Source organism: Lagenorhynchus albirostris, chromosome 18 (genome assembly GCF_949774975.1).
Source record: "Lagenorhynchus albirostris chromosome 18, mLagAlb1.1, whole genome shotgun sequence".
Taxonomy (NCBI): Eukaryota; Metazoa; Chordata; class Mammalia; order Artiodactyla; family Delphinidae; genus Lagenorhynchus; species Lagenorhynchus albirostris.
In genome coordinates, this window is record NC_083112.1 from 24492596 (window position 1) to 24505369 (window position 12774).

Below are 12774 nucleotides of genomic sequence, written 5' to 3' on the forward strand. Positions count from 1 at the left end.
GCAGCGAGCTTCACTGTGGCCTTATTTTAGGGAACAGCCATGGCCATCCCAGCCTTCAGCAGCCACCATCCTCATCAGTCAGCAGCCACCAACACCGAGGCAAGATCCTCTGCCAGCGCAAAGCTGACTGTTCACTGAAGGCTCAGAAGATGGTTAGCATTTTTTAGCAATAAAATATTTTTTAATTAAGGTATGTGCATTTTTTAGACATAACACTATTGCATACTTCATAGACTACAGTGTAGTGTAAACGTAACTTTTGTACGAACTGGAAAACCAAACAATTTTTGTGACTCACTTTATTGCGATATGTGTTTTATTGTGGTGGTCTGAAACCGAACCTGCAGTATCTCCGATGTCTGCCTGTATTACAAATGAAGCCTGCCCTCACCCTTTTATTAAATACTTCAATGTGCCCTCTGCCCCCATACTCCTTTACTCTGCTCTATATTTTTCCACAGAGTCTTTTAATATCCCACATGATTTATTTACTTATGTTTGTAGCTCATTGTCTGCCTCCCTCTACTAGATCATACTTTCACTAGGCCAGGAATTTTGTCATTGTTGTTATCTCAAACTTTAGAACAATGCCTGGCACATGGTAGATGCTCAATGACTATTTGTTGAATTAATGAATAAGTGCAATGAAGTCTTTAGATGGCGTGATATAAGAGGGTATAAAGAGGACAACAGCAAGGGACTGGGGGGCTCTTCAAAGGCTGAAGAACAGTGAAGAGACATTGGAAGGGTCAGGCAGAGAAGGAAGGTATGACATTTAACAGGTGACTGCTGTGGACCAGTTACTTTCATTTTCACATGCATTATCACATTTAACTTTCGTAACAGCCATCGTAATATCGGTGGTATTATTTCCACTTTAGATAAGAAAATTGAGGCTCAGAGGGTATGGTCACTTAGCTAGAATGTGCACCAAGCACTAGAGCCAGGATTTGTGACTCCGAAATCTACGCTGTTTCCGGTCTCAGCTCCACCATATAGTAGTTGCAGGAATGTGGGCAAGTTATGCAACTCCTTTGAACGTCAGTTTATTCCTCCATGAAAAGGAATTAAATGTCTATTTGGATTGTGGTGAAAATTAAATGAGAAAAATTCATGGAAAGTGCTTATCATGTATTAAGTTTTCAAAGAATGTTACTTATTATTATTAATATACCTTGGTAGAAATATATCCATAAACATAGTTATTTATTGAAGGTCCCTGGGCAGTCTCTGCTCTGCTGGTGGTCTACCCCTCTAGAACTACCATTTTCTAGCTTGAACCCGTTTATTTTCCTTGCTCTTCCGACTGTTCCTTTGTGTTATTGACTAGGGTTTAGAGATCTGACCCACATCGCCTTTGTTCCTGGATGATTCTCCTTTCAAACACCAGTCTTCATTCTGTGAGCCTTCCCTGGTATCCTGTTCCTGATTCCACTTTGCTCCCTTCCTTGACAGTTTGGCTTCAAGAGCGTTCTCCAATACAGTTTACCCAGCAGTCAGGACATAAATTCCTTAGCCTGACTCTTGCAGTTGTGATCTCTATCATTATGCTGTAATTTTTGATTTCTTACTCTTTTAGAATCATACCAAAACAGAATTGGATGCTTGGAAGATTGTCCGAGTTAGTGAAGATTTCCGAGTGATCGCCTTGGGCTTGCCAGTACCTAGGTACTCTGGGAATCCATTAGATCCCCCGCTCCGATCTCGATTTCAAGCCAGAGATATTTATTATCTACCCTTCCAGGTAAGTAGGAACAAGGATAATTTATTTTATTTTTAGATTTTTATTTATTTTTAATTGAAGTATAGTTGATTTACAATATTAGTTTCAGGTGTTCAACATAGTGATTCGATATTTTCATAGATTATACTTCATTTAAAGTTATTCTAAAATATTGGCTACATTCCCTGTGCTTGTAGCTTATTTTATACATAGTAGCTTATATCTCTTAATCCCCTCTTCTATCTTGCCCCTCTTCCCTTAAGGATAATTTATTTTTTAAATAGTTTTCCTGTTTATAATAAATTCAGTTACTATAAAAACGTTACTGTGTTTGTAGATGTCCCCCTCAGTAGTTGATGGAAAGAAAAATGGATACAAAGGTAAAGAAAATCTCTGGAAACTAGAAAGAAAAGTTATTGTGGTATTATTTGTCTGAAAGATTTTTTTAAAAGACCAACTCTTCTTTTAGAAATGACATGTATCAAGAAATGATTTTTTGCTATTAATTACATAGTGTCTGCTTAATTAAAAGGTTGAATTATGTCTGTCAAACATTTGCATTTAATCTGTTACATTCCTTATTAATCAATTTGATATGTTTTATGTTATTTTAGGACCAACTTAAACTGTTGTATTCAGTTGGAGCCAATGTTTCTGCTGAGAAGTACGTATTTCAGATATATATATGGACACTTAACATTGAATTTGTTTTGCCCATTCATTGATCCACTGATTCATTCATTCATTCAACAACTGTTTGAAGAATTTTTCAGTAGCTATGGAACTCGCTAATGATAAAGTTAATAAGACATGGTCTTTGATGCAAGAAACTCAAGATCTAGTAGAGTTTACAGATATGTGTATAAATACCTTACTTTAACAGTGTGGTAAGGGCCATAATTTCAGAGTATTGGGGGATGATTGTGGTTGAGACTTTATAAGGGACATTTGAGATGGGTCCTAAAGAATGAGTAGGCTTTTGACTGATAGAGAATGGAATTAAGGAATTCTAAGAAAAAGTTTTTAAAGCATGGCATGAGAGTATATGCCTTATTCTTGTGTCTATGAAAAGCTCCCGGAGGCTTGAGTTTGGATTTAGATTGAGAAAGGTGGGAGGTGACACTGGCAGAGTAGTTTTGGGCCAGGTTATGAAAAACCTCACATATTGGGACAGATTTAAGAAATATATCTGTGAACCTAATCAGCTTGAGTTTGAAATGGAATATTATAATATGGAACTATTCCCTAAGAATTAAATAGTGGATGTCAACTTTTTCAATTAATTAAATTGGCCCAGCTATTTTATATTTAACAGATTTTATGTATTATAACTATTAGAATAAAATTTAGTATCACTTCTTGTTTTCCCCTAGAATTTCTCAACTCTTATCCTTTGCCACCACTCTCTGTTCCCAAGAATCTTCTGCTCTTGGACTTCCAGATTTTCCTTTAGATAGTTTACCAGCTGCAGTTCAAATCCTGGTATGTATAAAATAAATTAATGACTGGTGTACCCAAATGTGGCAAAGAAAACTTAAAAGTTAACCCTTGGAGATTAATCATTTCCCTTTGCCTTGTTATACTCCTCTATAAATATTGCAAGGCCTGAGATTAATTTGCTGTGCAGCCCAGGAAACTGTGCAGAGACCAGTGATGTATTCTGAGTCCTTAAAGAGCTTACAGCCTTGGACAGGGGAAGGTAGACATGCAGCTCAGGTGAAAGTTCCACAGAGGGAAGGAGGACTTCTACCTGATCATGCAGAGGTCTGCAGCAGTGTAAGTCATGCCTCAGACTCGCCCCAACCTGAGGCAGGGGAACTGGGACTTTCACACTTAGCACCATCAATCTCACTGGTTAGTAATTGTCCCAGGGGGCACACATTCCCAGGCACTAGCTGCTCTCCCATTCTGGGAGCCAAGCTGGCTTCAGGAGCTCAAGGGCAGTTTTCTTGGAAAGACCTGCAGCAGCTGGCTGTTGGAAGGGAAAGCTGGGAGGCACATGAAGGAGGAAAATGGGTGAGGGGATTTGGTGGAAAACAGACGTAGTCCACCACAGTTTCACGAAGGTCATGACAGTAATGTCTGGAGTGTTCCCTAGGCAGAGGGAACAGCATGGGCCAAAGGTGTTAAATCACAAAAGGGCCTGGTGTGTTTTTCGGAGAATGATAATAAATTGTATCACTGGAGCAAGCATGTGCACCAAAGAGAAAGGTTAGGACCTTATTGTGAAGTGTTTTGCATGGTGAGTGAAGTTGTCTGTATTTTCTGGTGTGGAAGAAGTGGCCCATTAGACATTATTAAGTAGATGGGATGTGTGGCAATCAGATATATGTTGGAGGAAGACACCTCTGCTGGCAGCGAGGTGAGGTGGGGGGAGCGTGGATGCACAGGGAACAGGTAGGAGACTCTGCTAAGGAAAGCATAATCCAAGGTAGTAGTGGCACCACTTAGACAAGAGACTTATTTTTAATCTCTTGTTGCTTTTTATTTTACGTTTCCTGAGGGTCAGGGTGTTAGGTTTCCCAGGTATTGTTTACGCTGTTCTATACATCTGGAACAGCATTTTTCCTCCTATTTATCACATCTTCTACTTTTCATTCTTTTTGTTTTTTCCTTGGAACTTTTTACTTTGACAATTCTCAGATCTAAGAAGAAGTTCAAAAATAGCAAAACATAAATCCATAATCCCTTTAACTAGAATCACCAACTTTTAACGTTGCCACTTTTGTTTGCACTTTCTCATTTTTTTCTAAACAATTCTGAAAGTAAATTGTAGTCAGTATTCTTAAGTACTTCAGTATGCAACTTCTAAGAATTAGAACATTCTTCTACATAACCAGAACACCGTTATCACACCCCTCAGCGTGTTAACAATAATTCTGTAATGTCATCTAATAAACAGTGCATATTGAAATTTCCCTAGTTGTCCTTGTTAGTAGACTTTTTAAAGTAGGATAAACCAAATTGGGAAAGCAATTTGGGGGGAAAGATTTGAGGATAATGAACACTTTCTAACTTTGTAGTTATAACAGTGAAGCTAGGAGTATGTGGATGAGATTAACTCAGATTAGGAGTAGAGGAAAAAGAGAAGGTACTTTGGAGTGAGTAGGATAGGGAAGTGTGTTCAGACATGCTGAATGGGAGTCTACGGGACATCCGTATAGCCACATCTAATGGGCAATTGAGAGTTTAGGTCTAGAGCTCAAGAAAAAGGTCAGGACTGGAGACAGAGACATGGGAGCCATCAGCACATACACGGCAGCTGAAAGATGAGAGTGGGTGAGTTTACCAAGGCAAAGGGTGTGGAACAAGAAGAGGAAACAATGAATATTTGCCTTTGTAGACTTCTGGGAAACAGGAGAAACTTATTGGGTATTGTTTATAATGCAATTTCAATGTCATATGTACATTTTGGTTAAATTTTCTGTGATTATTTTAGGTGTTCTTCATTCCTATGTATTTTTCCTCCTAAATAGGATTCCTTTCCTATGATGTCCATCGAACGTGCAATCCGGTGGCTTTACCCATACACTGTTTTACTAGGACATGAAGGGAAGATGGCTGTGGAAGTTGTTTTGAAAGTAAGTATCTGATGGGGATATATGTATGTGTATAGCTGATTCACTTTGTTATAAAGCAGAAACTAACACACCATTGTAGAGCAATTATACTCCAATAACAATGTTAAAAAAAAAAAGTATGTGTCTGCTTCACTTTCTTTCCTTACCTTTCCCATTTTCTCTTCTTGTCCCTTCTTTTCCCTTCTTCTCATCTCTCTCTTACCCTTCTTTCCTACTTTTCTTTCTCCATCTTTCTTTCTTTCCCTTGTCTTCTCTTCTTTTCCACCTGTGGAGGCATTGTCATGTCAGTAATGGGGCGTAAACATTCCTTCTGCATTTATTAGTAGGCATTCTACACTAAGGAAGAGCTTTTTCCTCTCCTCCATGTATTAATTTATTCATTTATATCAATATGCACTTATGGATCCCTATTTTATTCAGTGAGTTATAATTGATTACTATCGTCATTTATTTTGATGCTAAAATTATCCCAGGTTTTGGCCAGTGGGAGCCACTTCAAGCGGACCCTTGGCGAGAGAGAGTCATTGACTCACCCCAAATAATTCCTTTTTATGAAAGACTGTTTTTGTTTTTCTTACACAGTTTGGGTCAAGGTGTATAGATTTCTAAGGAGTAGGTAGAATGTGAACACTAAGCTGTTGTGGTCTTGTGTGTAGGCCCTTCATTTTCTGGAGGCCAGAATTTGACATATGGAATGGTGTTAGTTTCTCCCTTATCCCAAAGAGTACACAGGGTCTTTGGGAGTACAGAAGTACTCTATGCAGCTGATAATAGTGAGAAGGGCTCAGGAGAGTGGAACAATAGATTCTAGTTACTTCCGTGGGATTTTATTTCATATATCAGCCAACCCAAGAAACAGTATTTTCATTGATTGGTGATGTCAATCATAATAATAACAAAATAAAACTAACAAAAAGCCGTTCCTCATAAATGCTAAAAAGTATAGTTAGGGGCAGAATCTAAAAGAAAAGCATAAAGAAGCAAGGGGAAAGTAATGGTCAATAAAGAGGCAAAGGAAAGTAGAAGAGACAGCAAAGAATAGAAGCAGGGCTAGAGACGGTGAAATAGCAGCCACTGATGAAAGGGAAGAAAGGGATTTGCTGTGTGTGTGAGAAGGGGTGAGGTAGAGGGAGGGGAAAAAGGAGAAGGTGGAAGGGTGTTAGGGAGATAATGAAGAACCATTTGGAAATGGGGAAATTAATTCCTATGCTCAAGGAGTTAGGAAACTACCAGTCTGACTGTATAGTTCACTCTAAGATTCATTCCAGGCTCTGAAAAACAGAACTAGAACTCATCTTTGATTTAATTAACATCTGAGCTACTTTGGCATTGGTCATTGAAATAGAGTACTTAGTGTTTAAGAAAAGAGGCTGTGATTACAGATGAGCTCCCTAGATGCCCATCAGCACAAAGTCCACTGCCTTGGGAACAAGGGTACATAGGGTAGAAGAAAATGTCAGAGTTCTGATAAAATGAAGCAATGTAAAGTTTTGTGACACAACCAGGAGAAGGCATTCAGTGTCTAGGTAAGTCCGTTATGAACAAAGGTCTTCATTTTTACTAAGAAAACACTTTGATGCGTTTCTGGTCTCTAATTTCAAAATTAGTCATACAAATTCTATAAAGTTATAGAATACCTTTAAAGAGTTGAGTTTTCCAAAGAAAGTAGTCAGTACTGCTTCATTTTGTTTGGCCTTTATTTTGACCTTTATCATTAAGGGGAACATAGAGCACTGATTGAGGATCCATATTACAAACAGGAATTATTTCAAATCTGATTGTAGAGTTTTAAAAAAAAAAGGAAAAAGGGGAATTTTGTTACTTATGTAAGAGAAGAAAAAGTGATTGTCTTTTCTTGCCTTAATTTTGTGAAGAATTATATATCTGTTTTACTCCTCAATTTCCTTTTTGATTAAGAGTCTTTAAATTCCCTATGCCAACACATGGTAACTCACCTTGCAACTTGAGTTCTTTTCCTATTTTAGTGTATTCTAGCCTACTATTTTTATTCTACTGAAATATTTTAGTTTGAATTATTTATAAGGACATAACCAGTACAGCAAGTGTGGTTCAAGGCATTAGTGTTCATTTCTGTAATATAAATGCTCTGACGTTAACCCTATATCAAGTTAAACTGACATTACTCTGGCTGGAGTGAAAACATACCCTTTAAGCTCATATATATATTTTCTTAGAATTTAATGGGTCTAAGTTCTAAATTCCAGTGAATTTAATTACTTTGCTAAGGCTTCCTTTCCAAATTGAACCTCCTTGAAATACAGTGTACCCTTTTTTTTTTTTTTGGCATGAAATTATGGTGTCAATGATTGTTATTTGTCTACAGCATGGAAGCAATTCCTACCACATTGTGTGACACCATGGGAATTTGCATATATAAATTGTGCAAAGTATAAAACTTATGTTTTTTATGGTAGCACAAATAAACAATTATTCTTAGGCTTGGGAAGAGGAATGAGTCTTGAGTACTTAAGACACAGCAATGAAAACATGATCTGGGCTGTTATGTTTACAGTGTTGAAGTTGAAAATAATTTTCTTCCCCAAAATATATTTTCTAGAGTTGAGTCATTCTGTTGAATAAGCAGTAATCTGTTCTTTCATTGAGTTTCAAGACTTTCACTATGGTGATAATGTTCTAAAAGTATTGTAGGATTTGGGGAGAATAATTTCTGCCTGTTTAATACTAAAAATGAGTTAAGCTCTTCATAGTGAACATGCTGCTATTAGTAGGGCATAGGATTTAATTAATTTTCAATTAGCATCCTCATTTTTCATATACTTATTTGTGTTCTCTGTGTGCATTTTTTATATAGCGAGCTGGGATTAGGGGGTGTAACCTAGTGTTAGAACATTGATCATTGGTCTACATGGAGAAAGAATCAATGGTCTGGGCCTTTTAAATCCAGTTGGACAAATATTGAGAACCTACACTGTAGAAGGCACTGTGCCAGATACTGTGGAAGATTGATTGTTATACTTTATTGTAATCAGTTAAACTAACCACACAAGCAATCCGCAGACTGGTGTCCAGGCAGCTATTAACTTCAGTTGATTTAAGAAATCAACTGATATAGGCCTTATTTTAATTTCCTTTAGCATGTTTTTAAGAGTCTCATCATCCTTTTCTAGGAAACTGGAACCTTCGATTATCAAGCATTGTAGGCTGCAAACTTCTACCAGATCAGAAACTCAGCGATTCCATTTCTTGGCATTTAGTAAATTTTAGGGACTATTTTCATATCACCTTAGTAATTAGCTTAAGTAGAATGAGTGGTATCTGTAAAAATAGGGGAAAAAATTCTCATTAATTTTTTTATCTTTATTTTTATAACATAGAGTGGGTTTCAGTTCTAATTAAGATGGAACCTTCCAGATATCCAACATTAATACTAAAATAAAAAGTAAATTACATGTCTTTCTGGTAATTTTACAGCGCTTTGAACTCCAAGATTCAAGAAGCTCTCTGCTTCCTGAAGAGGTTGTGAGAGTGGAGAAGATGACTGAAAACCATGTCTTCCAAGCTTCTGTGACCATCCGGATTGCAGAAAAAGAGGTGACCATTAAGGTAATGAAGGAATCAAGGTTTGTACTTTCTAAGATGTGCCTTGTTCTGTCCATTTTTATGACCTAAATTGGGTTGATGATTCCCTTTTAAGTATTCTTTGGTTCCATATCATCACATCTATATACGTGTATCTGTATATCTATATATCCAGAGTCACATATGTTTGTAAACTGGAAAAGTTCAGGAGAAACATAGGGATAGCTTTTCATCAAAAACCAAAGTCAGCCTCTGGGAAAATCAAATAAAGTGTTTATTAATGAAAGCATTTTGTGTTCTGAGTCCTTGGTAAGAAATAGTCATTGTTTTCAAACTTTTTTTTTTTTTTTTTTTTTTTTGCGGTTCGCGGGCCTCTCGCTTTTGTGGCCTCTCCCGTTGCAGAGCACAGGCTCCAGACGCGCAGGCTCAGCGGCCATGGCTCACGGGCCCAGCCGCTCCGCGGCATGTGGGATCTTCCCGGACTGGGGCATGAACCCGTGTCCCCTGCATAGGCAGGTGGACTCTCAACCACTGTGCCACCAGGGAAGGCCCTGTTTTCAAACATATTTTAACAACTAGGGAATGCTCCTTTCAAATAAAATCTTTGTCAGCTACATGAAACAGTTAAAAGATGAGCTGTTGTAGTTGAACAGCTTTTAGAGGAGGGGAACGATATTTGCTCATAGAGCTCCAACTGCTTGCTCTGCCTCCCTTTTTCTAACCCTTCCCTTGAGGGTCCTAAGAACCCTAAGATGTGATAGGAAGCTAACACTAGGAAACACAGCCTGAAAAATGCTGACAATTAGATTGTAAGTGAATGTAGGAAAGAATAAATGCTTGCCTTCTTAGGTTATGACAGAGCAAGCATTCATGATAGGCTTTTTTGTTTGTTTGAACGTGATATTAGTAATACTTATTCAGGTCACTGTATTTACTCAATCATCAAACGAAACATTGATTATGTCTACCATGAGCCAGGCTCTGTATTAAAATCCACTCAGTGCCTGCAGTGTACTAGTTACTGTATTTTTCTCTTCACATATATTACGCCATTTAAATTCCCCAATAACCCCAGAGATAACTTTTATTATCTCCATTTTATAGATTAGAAAACAGATGTGAAGAGGATAATCAATTCACCCATGGTCACCAGCTACCAAATGGCACAGCTGGGCCTTCTAGACAGCACACTCCACACGACACTCTTCTGTCTCCTTCAGATGAGTGACCTCACAGCTGATGGTCTAGGATAGAGGCAGATGAGTAAGAACTGCATTGGAATGGCTACGGAGATGTAGAGACGGAAGTAACACCGGGAGTCAGGAGAAGGAGTAGAGAAAGTTTCAGAGAGGAGATGGGGCTTGAGCTAAGTCTTACGACACAGGAGTTTCCCAGTGGCCCAGGAGTGGAAAGGTGATAGGACATTTCAGGCGGTTTGAACAGAATGTCCAGGGACATGAGATGTGAGCGAGCTTTCATTATTTGCTTCCCTTTGGTAATGGCTTTCTAACATCATTGCCTCCCGGCCCTTCAAGTTAGCCTTCTGTGTTACCACCATTTGCTTTCTTAAAAACAAATCTGATCTTGTCACTTCCAAACTTGTAATTCTTTAGGGTTTGTCTTGCCTACAGTATGATCAAGTCCGGAGTCCCCAGCAGGGCATGGAAATCCAGGAGACTTTAATAAGGAAGAGATAGGAAATAAAAGGAAGTAGGTGTGAAGGATGGGAGATTTTAAGAACAGATGCTTCTGAGTGGCAAACTAAACTAAGAGTGGAAAAAGGTTTGTGGACAGTTTAAAAATCAGGAGATCTTTGGTGATTTTGGAGGATCCCAGTAGACTGATTTTAAATTCTGTACTTATAACTGGAATTTGGGCAAAAACGTTCATTCTCAAGCAGTGACATTGTTATTATAAGTTATAAATAGTATGAAAATTACTTGATTCATATGAAAATGTCTGACAGCATAGGGCTTTAATTTTAGAGGGATGATTGATTTGGAAGTTTGTTGAAAACGATGATCAGATGTGTGAATGAGAAAATAACTGTTGCTCTACTGAAATATCAAAAACAGTATAGAATTGAATTGAGCAGGAAATTAGTAGGGGCTTTCAAATGGCAGTTGTATGCTTTCATTTAACTATTATTTTGAGAAAAACATGTGCGTATTATATTTACCTCTCTTTATAGGTGCCAGCTGGAACCAGGCCATTAAGTCAGCCTTGCACATCAGACCGTTTTATACAAACTTTAAGCCATAAACAACTACTGGCTGAAATGATGCAGTCTCACATGGTTAAGGACATATGTTTAATTGGAGGAAAAGTAAGAACAGCAGCCTCACTACTAAGTTCTGTTTCCTGACTTTTGGTGGTTTTGACTTATCCCTTGAATGATTGTGATTCCATTTGTAGGGTTGTGGAAAAACAGTCATCGCTAAGAACTTTGCAGATACCTTAGGATACAATATAGAACCTATCATGCTCTATCAGGTAAGAAGTTCATTTTTAGCACTTGGACTATAAACGTACTTTTGGACCGTCAGCAGAATTTGTGGGTATTCTTCCTTCAGTTGTACCTGTTACTTTTGAAGTAGATAAATACTGAAACAGCTATCAAATTGGAGTGCAGCTATAATTATTTGGAATTTTTGAAAGTGTGTTCTAGGATATCTGATGTGCCCAACATACCAGGGTCTGTTTTTCAAGAGAGATCCATTTTAGAAGCATGTGTACACACACACACAGTACATTTAATAGTAATTTGGAAATCTAAACAGAATAGGTTTCAGCAGCAGTGGGAGATAATTAGGTATTCACCAAATAGATTATTATTTTTTTATTGTGGTAAAATGTACATAACATGAAATTTACCATTTTAACCATTTTTTAAATTTTTTTTTTCTTTTACTGAATATTTATTCTTAATTGAAGTACAGTTGTTTTACAATATTGTGTTAACGTCTCTACAGCAAAGTGATTCAGTTATATGTATATATACATTCTTTTTAAAATTCTTATCCATTATGGTTTATCTCAGGTTATTGAATATAGTTCCCTGTGCTATACAGTAGGACCTTGTTGTTTATCCATTCTATCATTTTAATCATTTTTTTTTTAGTGTACAACTCACTGGCATTAAGTACATTCACAATGTTGTGAAACCATCACCACTAGCTATTTCTAGAAAGCTTTATATTCCCAAATAGAAACTCTATAACCATTAAATAATAAATTCTCTGCCTCCCTCTAGACCCTGGTAACCTCTATGTGACTTTCTGTCCCTAGGAATTTGTCTATTCTAGGTACCTCATGTAATGGAATCATGTACTTTTTTTTTTTAAACATCTTTATTGGAGTATAATTGCTTTACAATGGTGTGTTAGTTTCTGCTGTATAACAGAGTGAATCAGCTATACATATACATATATCCCCATATCTCCTCTCTCTTGCGTCTCCCTCCCACCCTCCCTATCCCACCCCTCTAGGTGGTCACAAGGAATCATACACTTTTTGTCCTTTTGTCTCTAGATTATTTTACTTAACATTATGTTTTCAAGGTTCATCCATGTTATAGCATATCTCACACGTTCATTCCTTTTTATGACTGAATAATATTTTTGTTTATCCATTCATATGTTGATGAACACTTGAGTTGTTTCTACCTTTTGGCTATTGTGAGTAATGCTACTATGAACACTGGAGTACAAATATCTGTTTGAGTCCCTGCTTTCATTTCTTTTAGGTTTATATGTTGGAGTGGTATTGCTGAATCATATGTTAATTCTACGTTTAACTCTTTGAGGAGCTGCTAAACTGTTTTCCATAGCAGCCACACCATTTTACATTCCCACTAGCAGTGCATGAGGGTTCCAGTTCCTCCACATCCTTGTCAACACTTGTGATTTC

General features: G+C 37.4%; 1 protein-coding gene across 3 annotated transcripts in view; it reads left to right on the forward strand.

The window, feature by feature from the left end:
- Positions 1–12774, forward strand: part of VWA8 (von Willebrand factor A domain containing 8) — a 366706-nt gene that overhangs the window by 71367 nt on the left and 282565 nt on the right. For 2 of the 3 annotated variants that reach the window (XM_060128726.1, XM_060128728.1), the window contains exons 6-12: positions 1580–1744; positions 2338–2387; positions 3097–3205; positions 5200–5304; positions 8758–8889; positions 11057–11191; positions 11281–11358. In XM_060128726.1, the coding sequence (XP_059984709.1) occupies positions 1580–1744; positions 2338–2387; positions 3097–3205; positions 5200–5304; positions 8758–8889; positions 11057–11191; positions 11281–11358 (774 nt within the window). Of the gene's footprint in view, positions 1–1579; positions 1745–2337; positions 2388–3096; positions 3206–5199; positions 5305–8757; positions 8890–11056; positions 11192–11280; positions 11359–12774 lie in introns of those variants that run through there. The other variant, XM_060128727.1, reaches the window with a different exon arrangement.